Here is a 24,204-nt window from a genome sequence, read left to right on the forward strand (position 1 = left end):
GCCGTGAGCCCCTGGAGCCAGGCTTGCCCTGCCTGGGGGCTGCTGCCGGACACTCACCAGTGCGTGGTCGAACTTGAAGGTACTGATGTAGTAGGCGGGGATGTCAGCAGCAGCTAAGGGCTCGGAGATCTGGGCCACGATGCCACACTCATCTGGGGACAGAGGCAGGGACCACGTTCAGCCTCCTCCCCACCCGCCACCCAGCACAACCTTGGCCCCTCCCCTCCCTCTGCTGGCAGTGCCCGCCCTGTACCCGCAAGCTTCCCAGAGACTCCCCACCCCTCCCTCTAGCAGGCTTCTCTGATCTCTTTGGCCAGCAGTGAGCTCTCCATCCTCAGGGCTCCACAGAAGCCACTTCTGTCTAACTGTGACCACCCTCTGCCTGTTTCCCATGCCTCGTAGTTTGGACTCATCTTCCTGGCCATCTTGCGAGTTCCCTAAACAGAGCTGGAGGTAGAGTGGCGATAAAAGGACGTGGGTTCAGGCCCTCTTTTTTGTCGCCCTTTTCTAGCCAGATGACGTGGCCAAGTCACTTCCTCTCTCTGAGCCTCAGTTTCCTCATTGGAGTCCCCACTGGGTAAAGGTCCCTGCCTGTCTTAAAGGCAGTGTCAGGCATCTGATCACGAGAAATGTCATTTCCTTCTCCTTCTGCTTCTCCAAAGCAGTGGCCTTCTGGCCTCCTCCAAACCTCAGCCAATAAGGTGGTCTTCGGGTTGCCTGGGGATGGTTCTCCCCTCTCCTCCACCCTCCTCCCTGCTTTGAAGGCACCAGGAAGACCTCCAGGATCTGAGGACCACTCTCCTCTCCATCAGCACAACCCCTCAAAGCTACTGTTCTGATTCTGGCGATGATGCATTTCCCCAGCGCTGTCCCGATTGGGTGGGAGAGTCCAGATCTGGACACCAGCTCCCCATGGGATTCTGGGGCCAGAGCCTGGGCATCAACCTGGGCTTCACCCTGGGGGACCACCCGCAGCCTCCCCAGCGCCCTTTCACTCCCCGGCCCTGGTCCTGCTTGTCAGCCCACGCTGGGACCTAGACATGACCCTGCAGGTTTCTCAAGCTGCTGCTTTCTGCTTGGTCTCCCAGGGCTCCTGGCTGGGCCCATGGGCCCCTTTGGTGGCTGTACAGGCCTCGTGCTTGCACTTCTGGTGACCGTCTGTGCTGCTACGTGGTGGAGACCGGTTGTGTCCTAAGATTCTTTAGCTACAGACACATTCATTTTCAGTTCTGTAAAGGGGGGGCGGCGCGGGTAGGAGATTAGGGTCTAGAATGGTGCCTTTCAAACCGTGGGTAGTGACCCATTTGGGACATCAATTTAGAAGGCTGGTAACCAGTGTTTTACAAAATGACGACAGAAAAGGGAAGGGCAAACAGCTCAGCACCAGAGCGAGTGCAGTTTTGTGAAACCGTAGAGTTGTTTTGTGTATGTGTGTGCTGGGCTGTGATGGAAAACATATTTCCTGCAAACCGTGGTCTAAAACATATGGAATTCACCAGTCTAGAATCTTTCAGATTCTCAAGTTATTTTTTTTGCAGGGCTATTTATAGCTATTAGCCAGGCGCTAAAACCCTCCACATCCCGGGAAGGTAGATCCAGCTGCTGCCTGCTAGATTCACAGTGCTGCTTCTCACACACTGTGTCCCTTGTCGCCCGCCTGTGAGGCCACTCAGAACAGCCCAGGGCAACTGCAGATGGTAAGATGATTCAAGTTTCATCTACTATCCCACCTCGATTCTCCCTTCAACCTGACTTTCTTTTTTCTGTAATATTATTATACTGAGTGTATTTTGGTAAACTTTGAAGCAAAGCTGGGGATAAAAAGATAAGCTGATATGCGTCACTAACTATTAGAGAAATGCAAATAAAACTACAATGAGGTACCACCTCATACGGGTCAGAATGGCCGTCACTAAAAAATCTACAAATAACAAATGCAGGAGAGGGTGTGGAGAAAAGGAAACCCTCCCACACGGTTGGTGCAGCCACTATGAAAAACAGTATGGAGGTTCCTCAAAAAACTAAAAATACATTTGCCATATGATCCAGCAATCCCACTCCTGGGCATATACCCAGACAAAACTATAATTTGAAAAGATACATGCACCACAATGTTCGCAGCAGCACTATTCACAATGGCCAAGACATGGAAACAACCTAAATGTCCACTGACAGATGAATGGATAAAGAAGATGTGGTACATATATACACAATGGACTACTACTCAGCCATAAAAAAGAATGAAATAATGCCACTTGCAGCAACATGGATGGACCTAGAGATGATCATACTAAGCGAAGTAAGTCAGAGAAAGACAAACACCATATGATATCACTTACATGTGGAATCTAAAATATGACACAAATGAACCTATCTACGAAACAGAAACAGACTCTCAGACATAGAGATCAGACTTGTGGTTGCCAAGGGGGGAGGGGGGTGGGGGAGGGACGGAGTGGGAGGTTCGGGTTAGCAGATGCAAACTATTACATACAGAATGGATAAACAACAAGGTCCTACTGTAGAGCACAGGGAACTATATTCAATATCCTGTAATAAACTAAAATGGAAAAGAATATGAAAAAGAATACATATATATGTATATATAACTGAATCACTTTGCTGTACAGCAGAAATTAACGTAACATTGTAAATCAACTCTACTTCAGTAAAAAAAAAAAAAAAAAAAAAGAGATAAACTGATATGCACAACTTCCTGCTTCTCTTCTGAGTCTCCAGTGACGCCTGCCCCTTTGCCTGTGATGACCTGGTGAGGCTCTTTTCCACGGTTTCTACCGTGGAGAGGCACCACTGCGTCACAGCCACCTCTGCTGGTGCCGCCCTCTCCTCCCCATCAGCCGGCTTAACATCCACTGGTCACCTCTGGGGCCACTTCCTCTGGGAAGCCTTCCCTTCCTCAACCCTCTCCAAGCGTTACATGTCCTTACATGTGACAGTGACAGCAACTGCTGCTTGCTGAGCACTTGGTGTAACTGACACGTCACGGAGGGCTTCGCACCACCCTGAAGCAGGATCTACCACCATCCTTGTTTTACAGACTAGGAAACTGAGGCTCAGAGGTTAAGCAACCTGCCCAAGGTCACCCTGGTTTCCTTCAGCTTCCTTCACTGGCGAACTTGCCTCTAGGCTACTGGGTCTCCACGTCCCCACAGCCCCAAACTGGGCAGCAAATGTGGGTGGGAGAAATGCTGGGGTCTGTGGAGAAGGTGGCCCCGAGAGACAGGCCGGAGCCCAGGGTTGGACCAGGAGCCTTCAGTGTACATTTCCTAGCACTGCAGAAAGCAGCCCACTGTCCTGCCCCCGGGATGGCTCTGGCTTTGGCCTTGATGTGAGCAAAAGTTAGGGGGTACTGTCCAGTCCTGCTAGTTACTGTCCATCTGCGACCTTGTCCAGAGAAAGCCACAGGCAGGCGGCAGAACCTGGTTCCCTCTCCGATCTGTGGCCCTCAGGTCAAAATGCCCTGCCACCTTCATGTCCTGTCCCAGAAGCAGAGCCCCCTGGGCTGACCCCACAGCCCTTGGAGCAGTCTGAGCTTTATCTGGAACATTCTGCACTCTGTCTATGGGAAATCAGGGTTTACTGATTCCATCAGGGCCAGCTGAGGGGCACTCCCCGAAACAAATGCCCTGTGATTTACCAAGAGCCTCTTCTGGGTTCAAGGTCTTGGGTCTGACAAGTCTAGCCCAAAGAAATCATGTCTCATCAAGACAAAGCTCGCTGCAGTCACCACAATGGGGCCAGCAGCCTACACTCAGCACCGGGAGAATCGGTGCCGTGTGGCCCCTTCTAACCGAGGGGTCTGAGACCTGTGGCCCCTTGGAATATGCTGATGGGAAAAGCCATCTACCAAAGATAGTTTGGACAATTGTGGAAACTGAAGCTAGACTGAGTCTTGGGGGATTCCTGTGAATTCTCTCCTGGGGGATCAGGTCACTGTGATTACATAGGGAAAAAGGTGAGGGGCTGGGATGTCTGATTTTTACTGTAAGTTGTTCGGCAATTGTGTTAAAAAAAAAAAAAAACAACTCGGGTCTTCCCTGGTGGCTCAGTGGTTGAGAGTCCACCTGCCGATGCAGGGGACACAGGTTCGTGCCCCAGTCCGGGAAGATCCCACATGCCGTGGAGCGGCTGGGCTCGTGAGCCATGGCCGCTGGGCCTGCGCGTCCGGAGCCTGTGCTCCGCAACGGGAGAGGCCACAGCAGTGAGAGGTCCGCGTACCGCAAAAAAAAAAAAAAAAAAAAAAGAAAAAAACTTCATTAAAAATGACAACAGTCATTCTTCCCTGTCAACAGTGGGACTAAGGAGAGATTTTTTTTTTCCTCTTCTATTTTTATCATGTTCCCAATATTCTAATAATAAGCAGGTTTTAATTTTTCAGTGGGGAGGGGGCGGAGAAGAGTGCTTTGCTTGAAGCTGCTCTTCCACCCTCCGAGGCCAGTGCCTCCCGTCACTCACTGGTCAAGGGACCGCGTGGCCTGTGGGGACCTCAGCCTCCCCATCTATACCAGGGGTACAGATGCACGGCGCTCGGCAATGCCGGCCCCAGCCCCCCGGGCTCACCAAATCCTAGGGGCTGTCCTCCAATCCGCACCATCTTCCAGAGCTCTCCAGATGCGCTTGTGAACAACAGATTACTAGGAAACCTTGAAAGGGAGCGAGCGATGTTAATCCCCAGATGTTAACGGTGCTCCCTCTGCCAGCCCTCCCTGGAGCATTCCCTGTCCGTGGGCACTGATGTAGGGCCAGAGCAAGGGGGTGTCTGGCCTGAGCTCAGGGGCCCCAAGGACTCTCCCAAGCCCTCAGCACACTCACTGCACCTTCCTCGTCTGGGGGTGGGTCGGGGGAGCAGGAAAGCAAGGCTGGGACCGGGCTTTGGAACAACTGCCCCCGTTGCTCAGGCTGGGCAGGGTACCCCCCCTCCAGCTCCAGACGGGGGTGGGGGGGTGAGGGACAAACAGCACTGGATGGCACTGGTTGACCCGGGGACTTTGTCTCTGAGCGGCCTGTCATCTGTAAGCCGGGGCCACTCACCTGCCATGAAGGGCTGGGGTAGGGACGTATTAGGACCAAGTGGGTGATAAGCCCGTCACAAGCCTCCACGCCGGGGCCCGGCTCACCTCTGCTGGGTCTGCACGTCCATCACCAGGGAGATGTAGCCCTCGATGAGGGAGAAGGAGAAGAAGCGGATGTGGCCACAGTCATCGCCGGCCGCCATGGGGTCCTTCACTCTGGGGGCCGGGGCAGCTGGTGAGGGGTGGAGTGGGGCCCCCGCGGCACCCCAAGCCCCACCAGGCCCCCCTGCCCCGCCCATCAGTCTGGGGGTGTTGGGAAGAGCACGGGCCAAGTCCTGGCTCTGATCCTGCCTTGCTGGCGGACCCTGAGGCGCTACCTGCATCGGTCTCTGCATCTGTGAGGTGTGGATGATTCCACGGTATTCACAGAGGTGAGCACCGCACTTCACGTTTCTGGAGACCCATCCCGCCCTCGGCACAGGCTACACTTGCCCCTTCCTGGGGGTGGCTTCTCTGTCCCTGTGATGGCCCACATCTCAGGGCACAGTCTATGGTCACTGTCAGCTCACTGGCCCCTGGCCCCGCTCCACTTGGTGTTGGCCAAAACTTACAATCTGCCCTGAGGAAAAATGCAAAGCTGTTGTCCACCAAATGAAAACACCTGAGTTCCCAGCTCTTCAAATGACTGGGCTTGCCCTAGGAGCTCGGGTGACAGTGGGGTGTTTATTATATCCACATGTGGACCTAGGGCTTCACCAGGTTTTGGGGTTCCCAAGGAATGCCATTCTCCCTTCTTAGAATGGGGATCTGGGGTACAGCCATGTCTCGCTTCTCAAACGAGCTCCCAGGGCAGGTCTGTGTCTCCCCCCACCTCAGACTGGGGCTACTAGACAGAGCCGTGTCTCCCCCTGGCCACCCTGCAGCCCCTCACACCCGAGGAGGCCCTACCCGTTGGAGTAGAACATGACATCCATGAGGAGTGTGGCAACAGCGGGCAGTGTGTCCGGGTCCAGGCTGGTGACACAGAACCTGTTGCTCGGGCTGGACAGTGGGTGGATGACGGGCCTCTGGACTGTGAGAGCACAGAGACAAGGGGTGCTGAGGCCGGGAGGAGAGGAGCATCGTGGGGCAGGAGAGGAGCATCGTGGGGCAGGAGAGGGCCCAGGAAGAGGGGTGGGGTCAGCCGGCAGCTGCTCTGGGGAGGCCGGCTGCAGGCCCTGCAAGACCTGGCCCCTGTCGCTTCTCCAGCCTCCAGCACCCCCTACAGCTCTCCTGATCCTCCCGGCCCACCCCCAGGCCCCTGGGCCTTTGCACATGCCATGCCGCCTGCCTGGAACGCCCTTCCCAACCTTCACTACCTGGCTTAGCTCCTACTTGTGCTCCAAGCTTCAGCTTGAGAGTCACTGCCTCTGGGAGGCCTGGCCTGATAGCCTGGACTGGGTCAAAAGTGGCCTCTGGCCGTTGCTGGCTGCATCCACATCCACTGCCCTGGCTAGACCTTGCGAACAGAGTCTGATCAGGACTGTTGTACCGTGTTATGCCTGGCCCTCAACTGATGCTCTGAGAGTGGGGATGCCCTGGGGCAGGACCTGGTAATTCCTTGAGGTCTCTCTGCACAAACCCCCCCTCCCCCAACTCACCCATCTTGGGCTTCACGAAGCCGTTGGTGATGCCAAGGTTCTCAGCTGCCACTGTCTCGCCATTGACGACCCGCAGGATGGTGAACTCTGATGACAAGGTGTGGGTAACGAAGGGCAGGTCCCGCTCACGCACCTGGGGACGGGGGGTCAAAGAGTGAGTGCACCATGGTCCCTGGATGGAGTGGGCCTGGGGTCACCAGCCCCTTCACTCTGAGATTCTGTCCCCAGAATGAGCTTCCCCTGTCCTTGCCTCCTACTGTCCTGGTTGGGGACGGGAGCCTGGGACCAGGGGCACATGCCTCCCCAGGGGCAGCAGGGAGGGGAGAAGACACCGTGCCGAGGGCCAGGAGGTGCAGGTCCACTCCCCCACTCCCTCTCGTGTGTGGTGCCCACACCTGTCCCTGGCCTGGGAGGACTCTCCAGGGTGGCCACGCCCTATGGGAGAAGAGCATGAATAACACGGTAGCCAGGAAATGCCGCTGGCTCCATGACCAGACACACTTGCCACCCCAGGGGAGGGGTGTGGGATTGGGGGAGCCACACATCCAGCTAGGAGGGCATCCCACCCACACGCGCCCCCAGCCCTCACTTCCTGGCCTCCAGCTTAAACCCAGCATGGTCCACACAAAGGGCAGGCAGTGGGTGGGGCTAGAGCCCAGCCAGGGCCATGCTGACACTGGACTGATGACCCTAAGGTACCCTTGACCTCTCTCTGAGCTGATCACGAAATGGGGGTGGGGGAAGAGGCACAAACTTTACAGACCACATCCGAGGGGGTGCCCATGCTGCCTGGGCGTGGGCTGCAGCTTGCTCACCAGGATGAAGTCCGTCTGGTAGGTGGACAGCATGAACACAGAGATGTTCTGATCGGCCAGCGGAGCGATGACTGACTTGGCGATCTTGGTCACACCGATGGGCTGGGAGCTGGAGAAGCTGCCACCACCTGACACCACGTTGAGGGCCAGCCAGGTGGCGTCGGCCACACTCAGGTGTTCCGAGGAGGGCAGCTCTGAAGGGGGACACAGAAGGCCGGCTTATGACGGATGGGCCCCAGCTGTGTGACCTCGGCCAGCCCGCCCTCTGGGCCTCAGTGCCCTCATCTGTCAAAGGAGGACAGGATCGTCCTTAAAGTCCCATCCTGGGAGGACCGAGCAGGGAAGGCTCCCAGAGGACTCTGGATGTGCCGGGCAGCTCAGCAGGGCAGGGACCATGGGAACAAGGGGTTTATCTGTGCTGGGCCTCAGTTTCCCCAGCTGTGAAGTGATGAGTACTCAGCAGTAACAATTTGTCATTTCTGGTTCTCACTACCTTTCTGGGTACCAGGTGCTGCCATCACCACCTTGCACCGGTGGACCGGGTCCCATGGTTTTCAAACTGGTTCCCAGGAACCTCCCAGGGGCTGTGGGGTAGAGGGGAGGCCAGGAGAAGACAGGGTGGGGGGCCTGGGATTTTTCTCCCTGCTTCAATTAGACCTGTACTTCAGACTCCTCTGGAAGCACATTCGGCTCCAGAAGGCCTCCTGAGGTTGCCACCTTCCAGTGGGCAGTGACTGTCACCCAAGTCCCTCCTGAGAGCCTGGGGGTCCTGGGGGCGGGGGCACCGGCAGGGGCAGGGTGGGGGAGGTTCAGAGCGGCAGTGATCGCCCCGTCTCCTTGACTAGCTCACAAAGACCATCCTTCCACCCCGTCCTGCAGAAAGAGTACCCAGGGGAGGCTGTGCACGGGACATGGTACCCACACGTGCACAGCTGCATGGACAGGCGGCCACAGAACGGAGCACAGGTTGCACATGGAACTCTCCACGCATCACAGCCACCTGCTCAAACCCACCCTGTACCAGGACTGTTATTTCACCCCATACATGTGACAAACCAGAGCTCTGAGGGGCTGGTGACTTACCCAAGATCACTTAGGGAATAACAGAGCCAGGATTCAAACCCAGATCTGACTTATAAACAGACCCTTATGCTCTATGCTGGGCGCCACATGGGAAGAAGGGCCAGGTCCCCAACAAGGGGGGTGCTAAGAAGAGGGGCCCGGACACTGGTGAGTTAAGGGGGCTGTGATGATCATCATGCTGCCCGAGGGAAGCTGGGCTGGGCTGTGCTGGCCTCAGCAAGATGGCTCCGGAAGCCTCACCCAGGCTCCTACCTGCCCAGCTAAGGTCGTCATGGCAACCACAGCCTATGGAGCCCATTGGCCCTGCTGGCTGAGAGGGGCCAGTCCTCCGCCAGGCTGGCTGGAGAGGTAGGCTGCTTCCCAGAGAAGAGAAGGGGTTTGGGAGGGGGGAGGCAGGAGGAAAGCCTGAGCTCAGGCTTCCACATCTAGTCTCTCCACCTGTCATCTGGGGTGTCAGAAGAGAGACTTCTCAGCCCCAGGACCGCCAGAGGAAACACGCTCCCCAGAACTGAGTGTCCCAGTTCAATTCTGAAATTCTAAGGGGTCTGGAACAGGCCATGGAGGGGATTTCCTGGGGGCAGTGTTGTGAGCCCCCAACCCTGCCATCTTAAGCAAAGACAGCCCCAGGAGCCACCGAGGGCCAGGGTGCCTTGATGGTCCGTCATCTGAAGCACCATTTTAATATACTAATAAATAAAATATTAATAAATATACGTAATAAAAAATTTTAATTTCACTTTTCATTAGGGCAGAACCCCAAAAGCCTTCTTAGGAAAATTCTGGAAGGGTCCTTTCCATCACCACGTGCTAACACATCAGGACCACATCAGCTTTTGTGAACCTGCCTCTGTCTGCCTGTTCCAAGCTCCTCACAACTCAAAACTGCCCGGTGGCTTTCCACGTTCTCTGGAGTAAAAGCCAAAGTCCTTGTGACACTGGGAACCAGCACTGTCCCAGAGGGCTTTCTGGGATGATAGATATGGTCTATACCTACGCTGTCCAAAGCCACTTACCCCATGTGGCTACGGAGCACTTGAAATGTGGTCAGTGCTACAGAAGAGATACAATTTTAAGTTGTATTTAATTGTGGTTCCTTTAAATTCCCATGGCCGTGTGGGGTGAGCGGCTAGTTCAAGTCTACAATTGGCCTCACTAGCATGCCAGCGCCCTGGGGCGGTTGTCTTGAGCGGCTTTGTTTTCTGCTATTCTCAGCACCTGGCACACGGAGGCTCCAAAAGAATGGATGAGGAGGGACGTGGCGACTGTCCCTGCCCCTCTGCTCTGCCCAGGGCCCTGTTCCCACCCGTCGACCTTCTCTGCTCCCCCCGCCCCCACCCCGGCTCAGTCTCTGTGGTCAGGGCTTGGTCACACTGCCAGACCCCAGGTGGCGGGTGGCCTTCGACATCATCCCACGCTCCTATACCTGACTTCCCAGGATCAGGCAGGGGGCCCCGGGGGAGACAGTGTCATCCCCAGACACTGCCAACTCCTCTGAATTCTTAGTCCAGCAGTGCAGAATGCTGTCCATTTGCTTACAGACCTGGCTCAGAAGTCAGTCCCTGTCCCATTTCACAGAATAGGAAACTGAGGCCCAGAGAGGGAAGCTGACTGGCTCAAGGTCACGGTGCAGTAAATGGGGAGGGCACCTCATTCTGGCACTGTGGCACGTCTGTCCAGACCCGACCCGCCACCAGACCGTGGTGGGGTGCCGCGAAAACCCCTCTTGCAGGGATTAGCTTCAGGACTGTAAAGTTGGCGGGGGTGTGTGTGTGTCCGGGCAGCTGAGGTTCCAATGTCCCAATTCTGACACCGTGGTTCCACTGGCCCTGTAAGGCCTTCACCTGGCAGGTGGAGCCTCTGCTGCCCCAGCCTCAGGCCTGCCCTCTGTCCCTACCCTGAGTTCCACAATCCAGTGGGGCCTGCTCTTTAGCAGTGGGGTCCTCGGCGAGCACGTGAGGGTGGTGGCAAAGAACACAGGCTTTGGGCTCAGACAGTGACAAACTCTAACCCTGGCTCCGTCCTCTGCAGCGGAGGCTGCTGGGAAGCTGCTGCTGATACAATGGGGAAGGCCATTCCCTCCAAGTCTGCAAAGCGCTGGGGTATGTGCATTTTTAGGGGGTGCTAGGGTAACCAAGGCTCTGCTCCGAGGAGTCTCTCAGAGGGTTTGGACAGGTCCCGTGGAGAAGCCCAGGCCTGAGGCCGACTGGAAATGGGGGCAGAAGCGGGCGGGTGGGGGATGGGGGGCAGAAGCGGGCGGGTGGGGGATGGCGGGCAGCCTGCAGGCTGCCACTGCCCAGAGGAATTCAGCTCAATCCAAATGCTACTCAGAGTTTGGGTGGCTGGTGAGTGGGCGTGGGTCTTTCCGCCAGTCCCAGCTCTCAGTCCTGGATGGAACCCACTGAGGTGCTTCAAGCAGCAGGCCTGGACTGAGAGGGAGGTCAACCCCGGGTCAGTGGTCACCTCTCTGAAGCTTCCAGAAGGGTGAGCTTTGTCAGAGCAGCAAAGCAGCTGGAGACCACAGTGCTCGCTGCTTCTGGCCCCAGGGACCCCAAATGCTGCCCTGGCACTCCGGGGGCAAGGGAAGGCCTGCCTGGTCCCATCGTCACCCAGGCCAAGCCTCAGGGTGCCCGAGGTGCCACTGCGGGGCTGGGCCGCCAGGAGCTGCCAGGAGTTGCCAGGAGGGAGCCAGCTTGCTCTTTGCTAGAGGAAAGGCAGACACATCCCAAGACTGAAAGGGATTATTAATACTGTCACTGCCCATCATCCAAGACCCTAAAGATAGCCTATCAGAGCTGAGGACGCTCCCTGGCGGATCGCTGAGGACGCCTGCCACCTCCCAGAAAGCAAGTCGACAGCTCTGTTGCTGGGAGCCCACCCCACCTCCCCAGGAGTCCCCTGTTTCCGGCTGCAGGACCTGCGGTTCCCTGTGCTAAGTGGTCACGTCCACTGCACAGAGTTTGTCAGGCTTCTGCCACCCTGCCTGCAGCAGGGTCAGGAGTCCTGGGGTCAGGTGGGCGGGTTGTGTCTTGGCTGTGTGACTCTGAAGGAAATCACCACCTCTTGGTTTCTTAGTTTTCAAATGTTGGGCTGATGAAATCAGGATAGACTCCAGAAGATGCTCGGAGGATTAAATGGGATAATCCCCATCAAGCGCGTAGCTAAGTGCCTGGTGTCCGAGGGCTTGCCAAGTGCCAGAGCCTTTCTGTTATAATGCTGCTGCTGGGAGTTTTGCTGGTTTCTGGATAGAAGTTGGGGAAAAATGTATCAAGAGTTTAAAAATGTACAGTTTCACTGTAAAGGAGTAGTTACACATGGGACATAGAAGGAGTTATGGGTATGAACGTTCAACCCAAAAGGATTTAAGACAAAGACCTGGGAGCTACCAGAAAGTCAACGCCAGGGCCGGGTAGACGAACCACAGTTCATCTGTGACAGAATACTATGCAAGGTTTTCCAGCTATGAAACACATTTTCCAATCATGAAGGAAATCAGAATATAAAATTTATGGTAGGTATTAATTATGCAATTAATGTCTCATTCTGTAGGTGTGGTAAGTAGGAGAGGGCTTTTATTCTTAGCTGATACAGGCTCAGGTATTCAGGGTGAGCTGTCCTGAGGTCTTAGTTTCAAGTGGTCCATTAAATAATAAATGTATGTGTGCACTGTTTATGGACAAGAAGTGAAAACAGTTGTCCTCAAAGGTGACCAGCCAGCAAGTCTAGTTTCAGGTGGAGGGAACAGGGGTGTTAATTGTAGGCTCTCAACGGTTGTGCAAGTCTGAAAACTGTCAAAATATAAAGAGTATCGGGAAAACACACTTTTGAAGGCTACCTGATATTGGGAAATTATACTGAGTGGAATGAAAAGATAAGAAGCATATACACTACAGGTCAACACGGCGAAATATCCACACCTGGGGGTACAGAATGTGGAGACCTCGTGGGAAGGACTTTGCCATGAGGCAGCCCTGGAGAGGTCGAGGGAAGGGGGTGGGCGGGCGGGAGCTGGGGTGTCATGGGAATGATGCGGGGGACGCTCCAGGGAAGCAGCCCTCCCTGCAGCAGGCACCCCATCCTCAAGGCCCAGCCCTCCTCCCATCCTGGGAGATGTAATCTCAGCTCCAGGCTGAGCCGCCAGGCTGTTATTTTACACAATGTGGGAGACGCTCCAAAGGCAGGTGTGCATCATCCCTCATCAGTGCTCACCGGGAGGGAGGGGTCGGCTTCAGGGGACAGTAAGAACTGGCCCCGACTGGGATCCGAGATCCTTCACTGACCTGGACCTCGTGCAGAGGGGACCCCTGCTGGGGGTATCACTGAATTGGTAAATTCGGAGCTCAGAGCTAGGCGGGAGATGCGGGGAGTGCTGATAGGCACTGCTGTTTGCCCTGGTGGACACGCAAAGTGGAGGTGGCATGTGACTCCCTGATGCATGTCATACGGCCACACGCACACCTTACAGAACTGGGAGGGAGGGAAGGAGGTGATCCTGTGTTAGGGACGAGGCCACGGAGGCTCCAGGTCAGTGAGCGACTTGCCCAGAAGGTAGCAGAGGCTAGATAGAACCTGGGTCTTCCCCTCTCAGCCCTGGGTGAGGCCAGGAGTTACTTCTCGACATCCTCCTCCCTCCATCTTTTGACCGATCAGGGCACCAAGCCCCAAGTGTGCTACAGATCACACTGACACACATAAGGGGACTGTGACGGGTGGGAGGCCCCCCGATGTGCACTGGGCCCCTCTAACTGCAAACTTGGGATTCTGCTCGCTACCCAGAGGTCAGGGCAGGTGCTGCTGCTCCTATTATTTTGGGTCCCTGCTAACACCTAGCATTGCACAAAGTAAGTGCTCATTAAATATGTAAAAGCTCAAAATACATACACGCACCTCCCTTCTGTTGGCCACACAGACACACAGCATCCATGTGAGCCAAGAACCTCTAAAATTTCACAACGAACAAGGAGCTGTCTGGTTAATGTCACTGACAATCGCCCCTCCCTCCCAGGAAAGGTCCAGCATCTTACGTACAAGTGAATTGCAGACAGCTGCTGGTTTCTAACCATAAAAGCTTTACAATGGAGATAACTGTTGGCGCACAATAACCAATGCACCCTGGCTGATGGTAACAGTGGCCAAGGGAAGCCCTTGGGTGAGAAGCATCATTTGCAGAGCTGGGAGACGGGGCACCATCTTTCATACAGTGTGACACAGCCAGCACCCCTCCCTGGTCCCACCGGGGCAGCCACAGGACCAGACTCCCTTTCTGAAGAGGAGTCTCCTGAGAGAACCCCCCCAGAAGCGAGGTGAGAGGGTAGAACTCAGCATCGCTACCTCTCACTGCAGCCTCCACCCCACCCCACATCCTGCCCTCTGAGAGCAGACTGCCCTGGGCCTGCCCCCTTTTTCTCAGCTGCTCCTGACCTTGGTCTGCTGGGAACCACCACTTCTCAGCAGCACTTTCTCCTCATTTCGGCTGGAACCACCCTGAAAGCACTTCCTGCTTCAAATGCCCCTCTGTCACTCACAGCGACTCTGGGCGCATAAATGGCGGCTTCCTCGCTTGTAAAATGGGTCTCCACTCTTTACCCTTCAGGCCACTGGAATGATCCCAGGAGGTGATATGTCTCTGCTGGGCTCCAGTTAAGAGTGGCGGAGGGGGAACGGGAGTCTTACTTTGTATGGTTTTCCCCTGTAGCTCCATAGTGTAAGCGTGAGAGATATTTACTACTTAAATATATGTACACAGTTTTTTTCTCTGGTAACGATGGATATCCAAGCAGCCTGACGTGCTGACCAGGAGTCATGGCCTGGAAGTGAGACCCTGGCTCAGAAGTCACAGAGCGGCTGGGCCCCTCCTGGGCTAATAATTTAAACGTGCTCCCCCACGTCCTACCTACCCTGTACTAAAGAGTAAGCCGATGACCCCTTTGTCACCGGCTCCATTCCAGCCACTCAGAAAGGTTCAGGGAGAGGCAGAGTGAGACTTCGCCTCCATTGTTTATGGTTCCAGGGAACCTCAGGGTCTGTAAGTCCTTTAGGAGCTGAGGCTTGGTCCTCACACCTCCTGGTCTGCCCTGCCTTACCCTGTCCGGGGCCTGGCCCATGGAAACACGCATAAATGACATTAGTGGTGAGGCCTTGGGCAGGCTACACATCACATGTCTGTGCTGCAGCTTCTTCAGCTATAAAGTGAGGACCATAAGAGTCGTTTCCAGTGTTTAGCACAGTGTCTGCAGACAGAAGCACCTGCAGGGCTGGTAAAATGTGTTAATCTATGTTGACTGGCGGAGGGGTGGGCGTGGAGGTCCAAGACTCAGCTCTGGTCTTGCCTCCTATTTCGAGGGCCTCTCCTGTGGGGTCTCCTGCACGGCGGGGCGTCCCCTGTGACCCACTCTCACAGCATCCACACCCTCCTTGCACAGCACCCACCGCGATGGCAGCTCCACAATTAATGGTGCAATTAGCTGGCAGGCCCTGAGGCTCATAGCGTCGGAGGTGGGGTCTCTCATGCCGGCTACATCTCCAGGGCTCAGCAAGATGCCGGCACATAGCAGGTGCTCAGTAAATACTGCCCCCCACCCCACCCCGACCCGGGGCTGGCTCAGAATAACCCGACACTCAGCTCAGCCGAAGGACGGCTCCCTGGTTACTGACAATTCCTGCAAACACAGCCTTCCAGGACCAGCAAAACTGGCTCCCCAGGTCCCACAGCTTCCCGCTCTCCCTGCTCAAGGAGTTTTCTTACCTGCTGCCTTCAGAGGTAGACAGTTAGTCAGAGATACTGATCTGGGGAGGTGGATTAGATAGAATATCCCTTCCCAGAGAACAGACACTCTGGGGGTGTTCCTTCTACATCCGAGGTGCCCTGATTCTCAGCAGTTCTGCGTAAAGGCCTGAATGCCCATGAGAAAATAAACATGTGCTTGGGTTGCCTGAGCAGACATTCTTCATGTGAGTTGTGGCTAAGGCAAAATTCCGGTCTGTGGTTCCTGTGCTCAGGAAGTGTCTGATGGGGGACTTCCCTGGTGGCGCAGTGGCTAAGACTCCACATTCCCAATGGTCAGGGCACTAGATCCCACATGCATGCGGCAACTAACAGTTGGCATGCGGCAACTAACAGTTGGCATGCCACAACTAAGGAGCCCTTAAGCCACAACTAAGGAGCCCTCAAGCCACAACTGAGGACCCCGCCTGCTGCAACTAAGGAGCACCCCTGCTGTGACTAAGACCCGGCGCAACTGAATAAATAAATATTTAAAAAAAAAGAATATTCTGATGAATGAATGAATGAATGAATGAGTGACTGACTGACGACACAGGCGTCTTTGGCAAAGGGGCGGGGCCTCCAGTGGGGTCGGGCCCCATTCCTGCTCTGGCCACACAGCCACCCCCCCTTGGAGGCATGGGGGGCCCGTAGGATGTGGGGCGCCGAGCCCAGTCCCCCATACTGACTTGGTGCCCTAGACCACGTGCGTGTGAGGACAACAGGGCGTAGCTGGGAAGCCGCTTCCTGGGGCTTCACTTTCTCACCAGTAAAGAGGGTCAATACGCATCGAGAACCACAAAATAGTCAACTCCTGACTCCGCAACACCATTTCTCAGACTCCGTTTTGGGAATCAACCTGCATAAGAATACATGTTATGCACTGGCAGAGTTTATAAGTTTCTCATTGGAGGACGATGAAAACAACTTCAACTCCAACCGTAGGGGCCTGGGCAAGGAACCAGGGCTGCTGTTGAAAGGCTGTGATATCACAGCATATTTTGTTGTTATGTTAAGTGAAAACATTTCTATAAATTAAACAGACCGCCTGAGAAAAGTTGGAAAGAAAACCACGAAAAAAGTGACCAGTAGTTGTCTTGTGGGTAGGGCTAGGGTTTTAAAAACTGTTGGATTTGTTGCCCTCTCTACATGTTAGGAAGACTCTTAACTTAGCAGCTCTGAATGACCACCAGCTCTTGGGGGGTCCAGCTCCTCTGCTGGTGAGTCTGGACCCATGACTCCCGTCTCCACTCTCAGTTCCGCATTGATAATCACAGGACAAGCACAACACCTTCTCATCAAGTAATACGTATCGGTCAGCACTCGCCACCAATGAGCGTTCACTGTTACTTTAGAGCCAGACAAACATAACGAACTTCAATAATAAAACTAGAAGGATGTGGAGGATGAGGGAACAGGGCTTCTTTCTGGGGTGACGGAAGGGTTCTGGAATCGGAGAGTGGTGACGGCTGCACAACCTTGGGAATATCAAAGACCACGGAACTGCTGTACATCTTAAAATGATGCACTCTCTGGTACGTGAATTCTATCTCAATTTAAAAGATGGAAGGAAGATAAAGGAAAATCATAAAAGGATGGTGACTGGGGCACGTTCCTGTTCGAACAAGGACTGAAGATGTTTTGAAAGCGCCTCCCTCGCGGCAGGAGTCCCAGAGAGCATGCCCCCTGCCTTCCTGGTTGCTTTAGCTCCTGGCTGGGGAAGCACCGCCCCCTTTCAGCTCTGGGGCCTTTCCTGGGAAGAAGTCTCGGGAGCAGAAAGGGAGGGGATCGGCCAGAACACAGGAGAGGAGGAAGCTCTGCCACCAGCAGGTGGGGACAGAAATAAGGCGGGGGCGGGGGGGGGCGGGCAGCCGGCACTGACTGATGGCCCCAGTCCAGCCAAGCCCCTGGGGAGAGAAGCACTTACCCAGGAAGCCCTCTTCATCGACAATGATGGTGTAATCCTCCGGGGTCTCGGTCAGACTGAAGAACTTGCACCTGGGTGGACAGACAGACAGACACAGGGTATTGTAAGTCCCAGCAGACCCTGTGGCAGCCGCCCGCCTCACCTTCCCCCCACCCGCCCCCTCTCCCATCGCCGTGACCCGGTTTACCCAGAGTTCTGCCCCAGGCTGCTGGGGGCTACTTATTTCTCCATCCACTGCCTCAGTTTTTTTTTTTTTTTTTGCGGTACGCGGGCCTCTCACTGTTGTGGCCTCTCCCGTTGCGGAGCACAGGCTCCAGACACGCAGGCTCAGCGGCCATGGCTCACGGGCCCAGCAGCTCCGTGGCATGTGGGATCTTCCCCGACCGGGGCACGAACCCGTGTCCCCTGCATTGGCAGGCGGACTCTCAACCACTGCGCCACCAGGGAAGCCCCACTGCCTCAGTTTTGACTCAGGAGGACTCAGAGAGGCCCAGGGACGCTGATCGTTTCCTCTGCACCTCCCGATCTTTGAGGACCCCTGAGCCGGACAGCCTCCAGGGTCCCCTACAGGCCCAAGGGCAGCTCTGGCAGGGCTCATGCAGATGGACTGTGTTTTCCCCGTGCCCTCCACTCCCCACACTGTGACCTTGAGGCCTCTGTCGCTGTGTCGTGTCCCCTGCCCATGGTCCTGGCCCCTCTCCTCACCAACTCGAGAGCTCCCACCGTCATTTATGGCCTAATTCGCATCAGCCAACCTGACAGCCCAGCCTTCAGGGTACTTTTCTCCCTTGCAGGAGAGAGGGGCGTGGCTGTCTGTGCCACTGTGCAGCAGGGGTCCCTGAACTGCCACGTGCTTGCTGCCTTTGGTAATACTGCTTAGCCTGGGGTGTAGGTTGCTCATTTCCTCCCACAAATGGGAGCATCAATTTCCCAAGGCCAGGGAGGGTCTGGCAATCACTCTGTCCGTCTGTATCGCATCCCTGCTGGTCTCAGCCCTGAGCACGCTCTTGGCACCTGGCAGACACGCTGGGCTCCGTGTCCAGACAGCCCTTGGGCTGGCCTTTGAGGCTGTCTCCAGCTGAGGGGCTTACCACCCTCTCAACGCCCGTCTCCCTGTCCCCCATCCAGCTAGACTGGCCCCCAGAACACCCCAGGCTCAGCTGTAGGGAGAGACGGCATTGCACAGGCAGCGGTGTGCAGGAAACTGCCCACGGTCATTGATTTATCTGGTGTCGCTGATCTCAAGTATGGGGCTCAGCTCGGGCTCCATGCCCGATGTGTAAAACCCATCCATCACAGGAAGCCGTGACGGAAGGAGGCCCCAATGAGTAAGCCTGGCAAGGGCCCGAACAGCACTTCTACGAAGATTAAAATGAGAAAGGAACCCTGAAGTGGATGCAGCGTTGCTGGGGATGGGGGTGGCCGGAATGTCCGCGGATCTCTCTCCCCCTGGTTCCCCTCTCCTGGCAGCCATCCTGCCACACTGAAGCCTTATCAACAGAAGCCCCACAGCACCCTTTTCACTTTATTCTTTAAATTTTCACAAGTAATGAGATCAGCCGGAACTGGTAGGACTGCAAAAGGGTACAGCCGTTTGGAAGATGGTTTGTCAGGTTTCTAGAGTGAAACATACACGACCACTGGCAACCCTGCTCCTGGGTATTTAGTCAAGGGAAATGAAAACATACGGCCCCACAAAGGCCGGTATGCAAATGTTTACAGCCTTTATCTGTAATCACCCCGAACTGGAAACAACCCAAATGTCCTCCCTTCAGCGGGAGAACTGGGTAGACTGTGGCACATCCGCACCAGGGAATACTGGTCAGCAATGAAAAGGACTGAATTACTGATTCTTGCAACCATGTGGACGAATCTCAAGAGCATTTTGCTAAGTTACAGCCAGACTCAACAGGAGACATACTATGTGATGCCATTTATATGACATTCTGGAAGAGGCTACACTGTAAGGATGGAGAACAGATTCCTGGTTGCCAGGGGTTGGGTTGGGGCTGACATTTGAGGGCCACCGGGGAACTTTTGGGGCGAAGGAGGTGTTTGGTTCTTGACGGTGGTGGTGACAAGATGATATACATTTGTCCAAACCCGAAGAACTGTACCCTAAAAGGGGCGGCTTCTACTGTATATGTGACTTATACCTCAGTGAACCCGACTTCAAGGAAAACGCTTCGCCAGAGATGTAAACAAGGTGGCGTCCCCCCACCCCCATCCCAAGACACTCTGCTTAACCAGCAGCAACCACACTCTTCAATTTCCCTCCAGCTCTTTGGTTTTCAAATTACATCTCTGTCCCTGCCTGTCCCATATCCAATTTGCAACTACTGCCCGGACAAATGAAATCTATAACTGCTGGGCGACAATGGCAAATTATCACTTAGTGAATGGCAACCACTGGTCTGGCCTAGCTCCTCCTTGGGGACCCCTGTGTGCTAAGAAAGAGCCTCAGAAGCCCGCCCCCACCCCCACCCCCCCGCCAGTCACCAGATTGCCACAAGCAAGGAATCCCTGGGTGGGGGGAGTGGCCACCCAGTCATCCGAGGGCCCTGAGAAGGCAAACAGATGTGGTACTTGCTCCCTGTGCCCTCTCGGTGGTGAGGGATGCTCCGGAAATAGACCATATAAATGACCCTGGAGGGCATAAACACCGGCAGAAGGCAACATCGGCCTCTGCTGCCGATGGGGTATGACTATGCTGTTGAGGTGACCCGTCTCCAGGGGCCGAGTGCCAGCTGTTACCTTGGAATGTGCACCTTGGCGTGGGCAGGCCTCCAGGAGGGCGAGTCAGTCGGAGGGACCTGCAGCTACTGCTCTGGTCACACACTCGGGAGCAGGCCTCCTGCTCTCCTAATATTACCCCCTCAAGTCCTACACATCTCTGAGCTCACCCCATCTTACCTCCCAAGTCGCTCTGAGGTCTGTTTCCCCCTCTCTCAATCACCCCCTCCACGTGAGCGCTTGCCTAGAAGTCTCCCCTTGCCTCCCTCCCCCACTGTTGCCTGCCTCCTTGTCTCACGCCCCCAAAGGTGGACAAATACTCTTTCCACTGCCCGGCACCCCCTTCCCTCTTCTTTGGCTGGAGACGTGCCGCTCGTCCTTCGAGACCCTGTTTAAGCATCTTGTTTGGGGTGAAACCTTTTCTGATTGGCCCCACCACCTCCTCTCTCTCACTTCCTACCACAGGGGTGGTCCTGTCTGGATGTTAAAGCCATTGTGGACAGCTGGGCTTGGTGGTGCATCACACCTCGAAGGGACAGTTCATTTATCTCACAGTGCATGTGAAAGATGCCCTTAGAGTTGGGCTGTGTACAACCTGTACAACTGCACATGATTGGTCCTGAGTGCTTTCCACGCTCTATTACAAGTAATACTTGTTTCCCCAAGTGGACCATAAACTCTCACAGGCAGGGACGGTGGGTTCTCTGTACACACACCTTGTACCTGACACTGGCTGGACAGAGAATCAACACTCAAAGTCTGATGAGCAAAAGAGTGAACTGTGGCCACATGCCTACCCCCAAAGCCAGAGAAGCCCCAATCAGAGCAAACACTGCTTGCCCTTGTGTGGTACTGCCTTGACTTGCCCCCTCTCTGGGAGGCGCTCAAGTCTCCAGTCCCAACTCCATGCTCTCTAATGAGCCGTGGCGAGATGAACACCCCAGATGCCGGGCCCCAGTGTTTGTGGCCTCTCTGTACTTTGTTTACAAGGAGCTGGAGAGAGCACCAAAACCCAGCAATTACCCAGCCTGCTGCTGAGTGCTGTTAGGAAACCTGGGGAGGAGGAGAAGTGTTGGCCCTCTAGACGCCCGCATGCTGCTTAGGAACAGGATGAAACAACAGGGTTAGAGAAAGCAGCCTGGGAGAGCGGGAAGAGGACCAAGATCCTGGGGTCAAGAGACCTGGGTTCCAGTCCCAATCTGGCACCTGGGGGTGGTGAACCCTGGGCTGCTTCATTCCTTTGTACAATGAGCGACAGGTTCAAGGTGGACTAGTTTCCATCCAGCTCCGGCGGGCAGCGAGGGCACAGGCCACATGGAACCCTGTCAGCGCCATAGTGAAGTGGACCTCAAGGGGCCTGGCTGACAAGGCACGGAGAGACAATCCCAGAACCACTGAGTCTGTTTGGAAAATGCTTTTCAAGGGCAGGCAAAAATCCCAACTAGCTCTGATCAGAACCCAAGACAGATCTGCTGCCCAGGCAGCTGGGCAGGTGGTACATCACACCTCTGGCGGGGAGGGCTCTTTCACTGCACAGTCTGTGAAGAGAGCGCCCTTAGAGTTGGACAGTGCACAACCTGTGTAACTGTGTGTGATGGCTGACCAGCAGGTCCTGCTGGTGCAATCAGATAGACAGGATACAAAACTCTGGAGTCCTGGGCAATGAAGCAGGGAGACTGGGGAACAGCAGCTCTGGGGAGAGCCCCGGTTCACTGTGGTTCAGGACATAGCCCAAGAGTCACGCAAGTCCGACTTCCCTGGTGGCGCAGTGGTTGAGAGTCTGCCTGCCAATGCAGGTGACGTGGGTTCGATCCCTGGTCCGGGAGGATCCCACATGCCGTGGAGCAACTAAGCCTGTGCGCCACAACTATTGAGCCTGCGCTCTGGAGCCTCAGCCTAAATAAATAAGTAAAAAGAAGAATATCCAAGTCCCCTGTCCAGGGGGCACCGATGCATCCTTGGGCTCTGTGCACAGAGTACGGGTGCTGGATAGTACTGGAGGCCATACCAGAAAGTCTGTGCCTGTTCAGATCCTCACGGCCCACACGGAGCATGCCCAGAAGCGAGGGGACTTTACACTGAACCCCCTTCAGCCTGGGGGAAGATTCCAGCCACCATCTTTAAATCTCTATGGCTGTTGTGGACCATGGGATGGAAGCAATGCTGCTGCTTATGGCTGTGTGACCTTAGGCAAGTTACTTAACCTCTCTGTGCCTCGGCTTTCTCATGTGTACAATGAGATGATAATATTTAATATCTCCTTCATAGGGTTGTTGTTGAAGGAGAAATGCCCAGCATGACTATGGTAAGCACTCAATATGTTGGCTATTTCTCCTTCTTGGAGGACAGAGGCAGCTGAAGTGGGGGACCACGGGGAGGCCGGCTTGCATTCCCAGTAAGAAAAGCTCTAAAGCCAACTGGGCTACAGAGACCAACGGGCCGTCCTGGGAGGTGGTGAGACGTCAGCTGTCGAGGGGCTGAGCCCCAGGCAGGTAGGCTGCAGCGGTGATGCTGCCTCAGTGGAGAGGACGGGTTAAGCCACCTCCAAGGTTCTGTGGAGCGCTGAGTCTCTGACGCCTTGAAACACTGGTTCTTACACACTGACGCCAAGCAACAAGCTTTCGCTGAAGAGTCTCCATTCATCTTCCCAGGAGCCCAGCTCCCACCAGGGAGCCAGTGAAGAGATGATGGTTTATGACGGAAGACACTGACTCGGCCTGAAATTCCCAGTGCATCTATTGGAGCCAAACCTGCTCCCTGGTCTCAGCTCCCTGACATGCCACGCTGGGACCTCAGGAATCTTCACAGACACTCGACACGTCTGAGCACAGGGACTGTCCAGATCGGGGGAGCCAGGGAGGTGGCCTGACACATCACCATCGGGTGGGAACTTCTATCTGCATCCGTCTCGCCTTCTCCACTCACCCGCTGGTCGGGTGACGGTCCTGCAAGGCTGTCCTGCACTCCCTTCCTTGTTTCCCAGACACCACAAGGACCCCTTTACATCGTCAGGGCTCAGCAGAAGTTGGCTTTATGTGGAGTTTCTTTGTGCAGAAGACCGGGGTCTCTGGGAGGTGGGAGCTAGCTTTGTGGGCTGGACCCTGTCTGGGACTGGGCCTGTTTTCTGTGGGGTCACAATGTGCTCTGTGTCAGCCAGACCCTGCTGAGGTCCCCTGTTGCCTGGCCACAGAACAAGTCCAGCCCTTTGCAATTAGAGCCTGGTCAGCCGGGCTATGAAATGAGCGCAGAGCCTTCACACACACCTGACAGGCCTTGCAAACAGGACTGAGAACAGGCTTCCAGCATGTTCCAGGAACCTATTTGCAACCCGTTCTTCCTTTGTTCCAGCAGGGCCTCTGAATGCCCATTTTGAATTTCAGCACCTGGAAACCCACGTGTGTTCCTCACCGAGTGCAGCCTGCTCCGTCTACAACGAGGGAGGTTTAGCCACATCTTCCTCTGCAGCGTCACAGTGAGGAGATGGAAGGGCCAGGGTCTGACCCACTTTTGGGGACCACCCGCCCCTGCCTCTGCCAGCCCCGCCAATGCGCTCCTGCAGCAGAGCACAGGAGACTTGAACAATATACAGCGAGTGACAGACGCACTTTGGGGCCAGCATGGTGGCCTCCCGCCTTCCTGGGCTCTTCTTCCCCAAGGACAACCAGGAGGAGGGTGTGTGTCAGGCTTTCTTCTCTTAACCAGCCATGGCTTTTTCATCTGGGTCTTCTCCTGGGTCTTCAATAGGTCTTTCGTGTTACTTACATTTCATTTCTACTGTCCTTTAACAACTGGAAGCTGCCATTTCAAGTTTTAGTTAGAAAAAAAACCCCTGCGTCACGTTCTGTGATTTGAAGGGCAATCCCGAAGAATGTCTTTTTCTGTTAAGATGGAAAAAAATCTGCTTATGTCTTGGGTGGCCAGGAGAATTGGACAGCGTGGGCAACAGTGTTTGCAAATTCTAGGGTGGCACGCACAGACGAGACTGTAAAAAGGGGCTGGGTAGGGCAAAAGGAATCGGTAAGGTCTGGATAAAGCCCCTGAGACCCAGGCGAAAGTGGCTAGATCACTCAGTCATCACAAATTGTTGAGTGCCTTTAATGTATAAAGGCACTGCTTCAGGTGCTGGAGATACACCTTAAATAATTGGACAGTTAGAATTTCCATGGGGGCTGGATAAATAAAATAGTGAGTCAGACAGTGGTGTGGCTGCAGA

General features: G+C 55.0%; 1 protein-coding gene across 1 annotated transcript in view; it reads right to left on the reverse strand.

Annotated features, from left to right (window-relative positions):
* CASTOR2 (cytosolic arginine sensor for mTORC1 subunit 2) overlaps positions 1-24,204 on the reverse strand; it is a 59,550-nt gene that overhangs the window by 5,811 nt on the left and 29,535 nt on the right. The window contains exons 2-8 of the mRNA XM_082600382.1: positions 17,259-17,329; positions 7,489-7,682; positions 6,674-6,806; positions 5,982-6,105; positions 5,139-5,249; positions 4,582-4,664; positions 58-152 (exon numbers count right to left, since the gene is read on the reverse strand). Coding sequence (XP_082456508.1) covers positions 58-152; positions 4,582-4,664; positions 5,139-5,249; positions 5,982-6,105; positions 6,674-6,806; positions 7,489-7,682; positions 17,259-17,329 — 811 coding nt within the window. The remainder of the gene's footprint in view (positions 1-57; positions 153-4,581; positions 4,665-5,138; positions 5,250-5,981; positions 6,106-6,673; positions 6,807-7,488; positions 7,683-17,258; positions 17,330-24,204) is intronic.

This window comes from Mesoplodon mirus (assembly GCF_964341445.2).
Source record: "Mesoplodon mirus genome assembly, chromosome: 15".
Classification (NCBI taxonomy): domain Eukaryota; kingdom Metazoa; phylum Chordata; class Mammalia; order Artiodactyla; family Ziphiidae; genus Mesoplodon; species Mesoplodon mirus.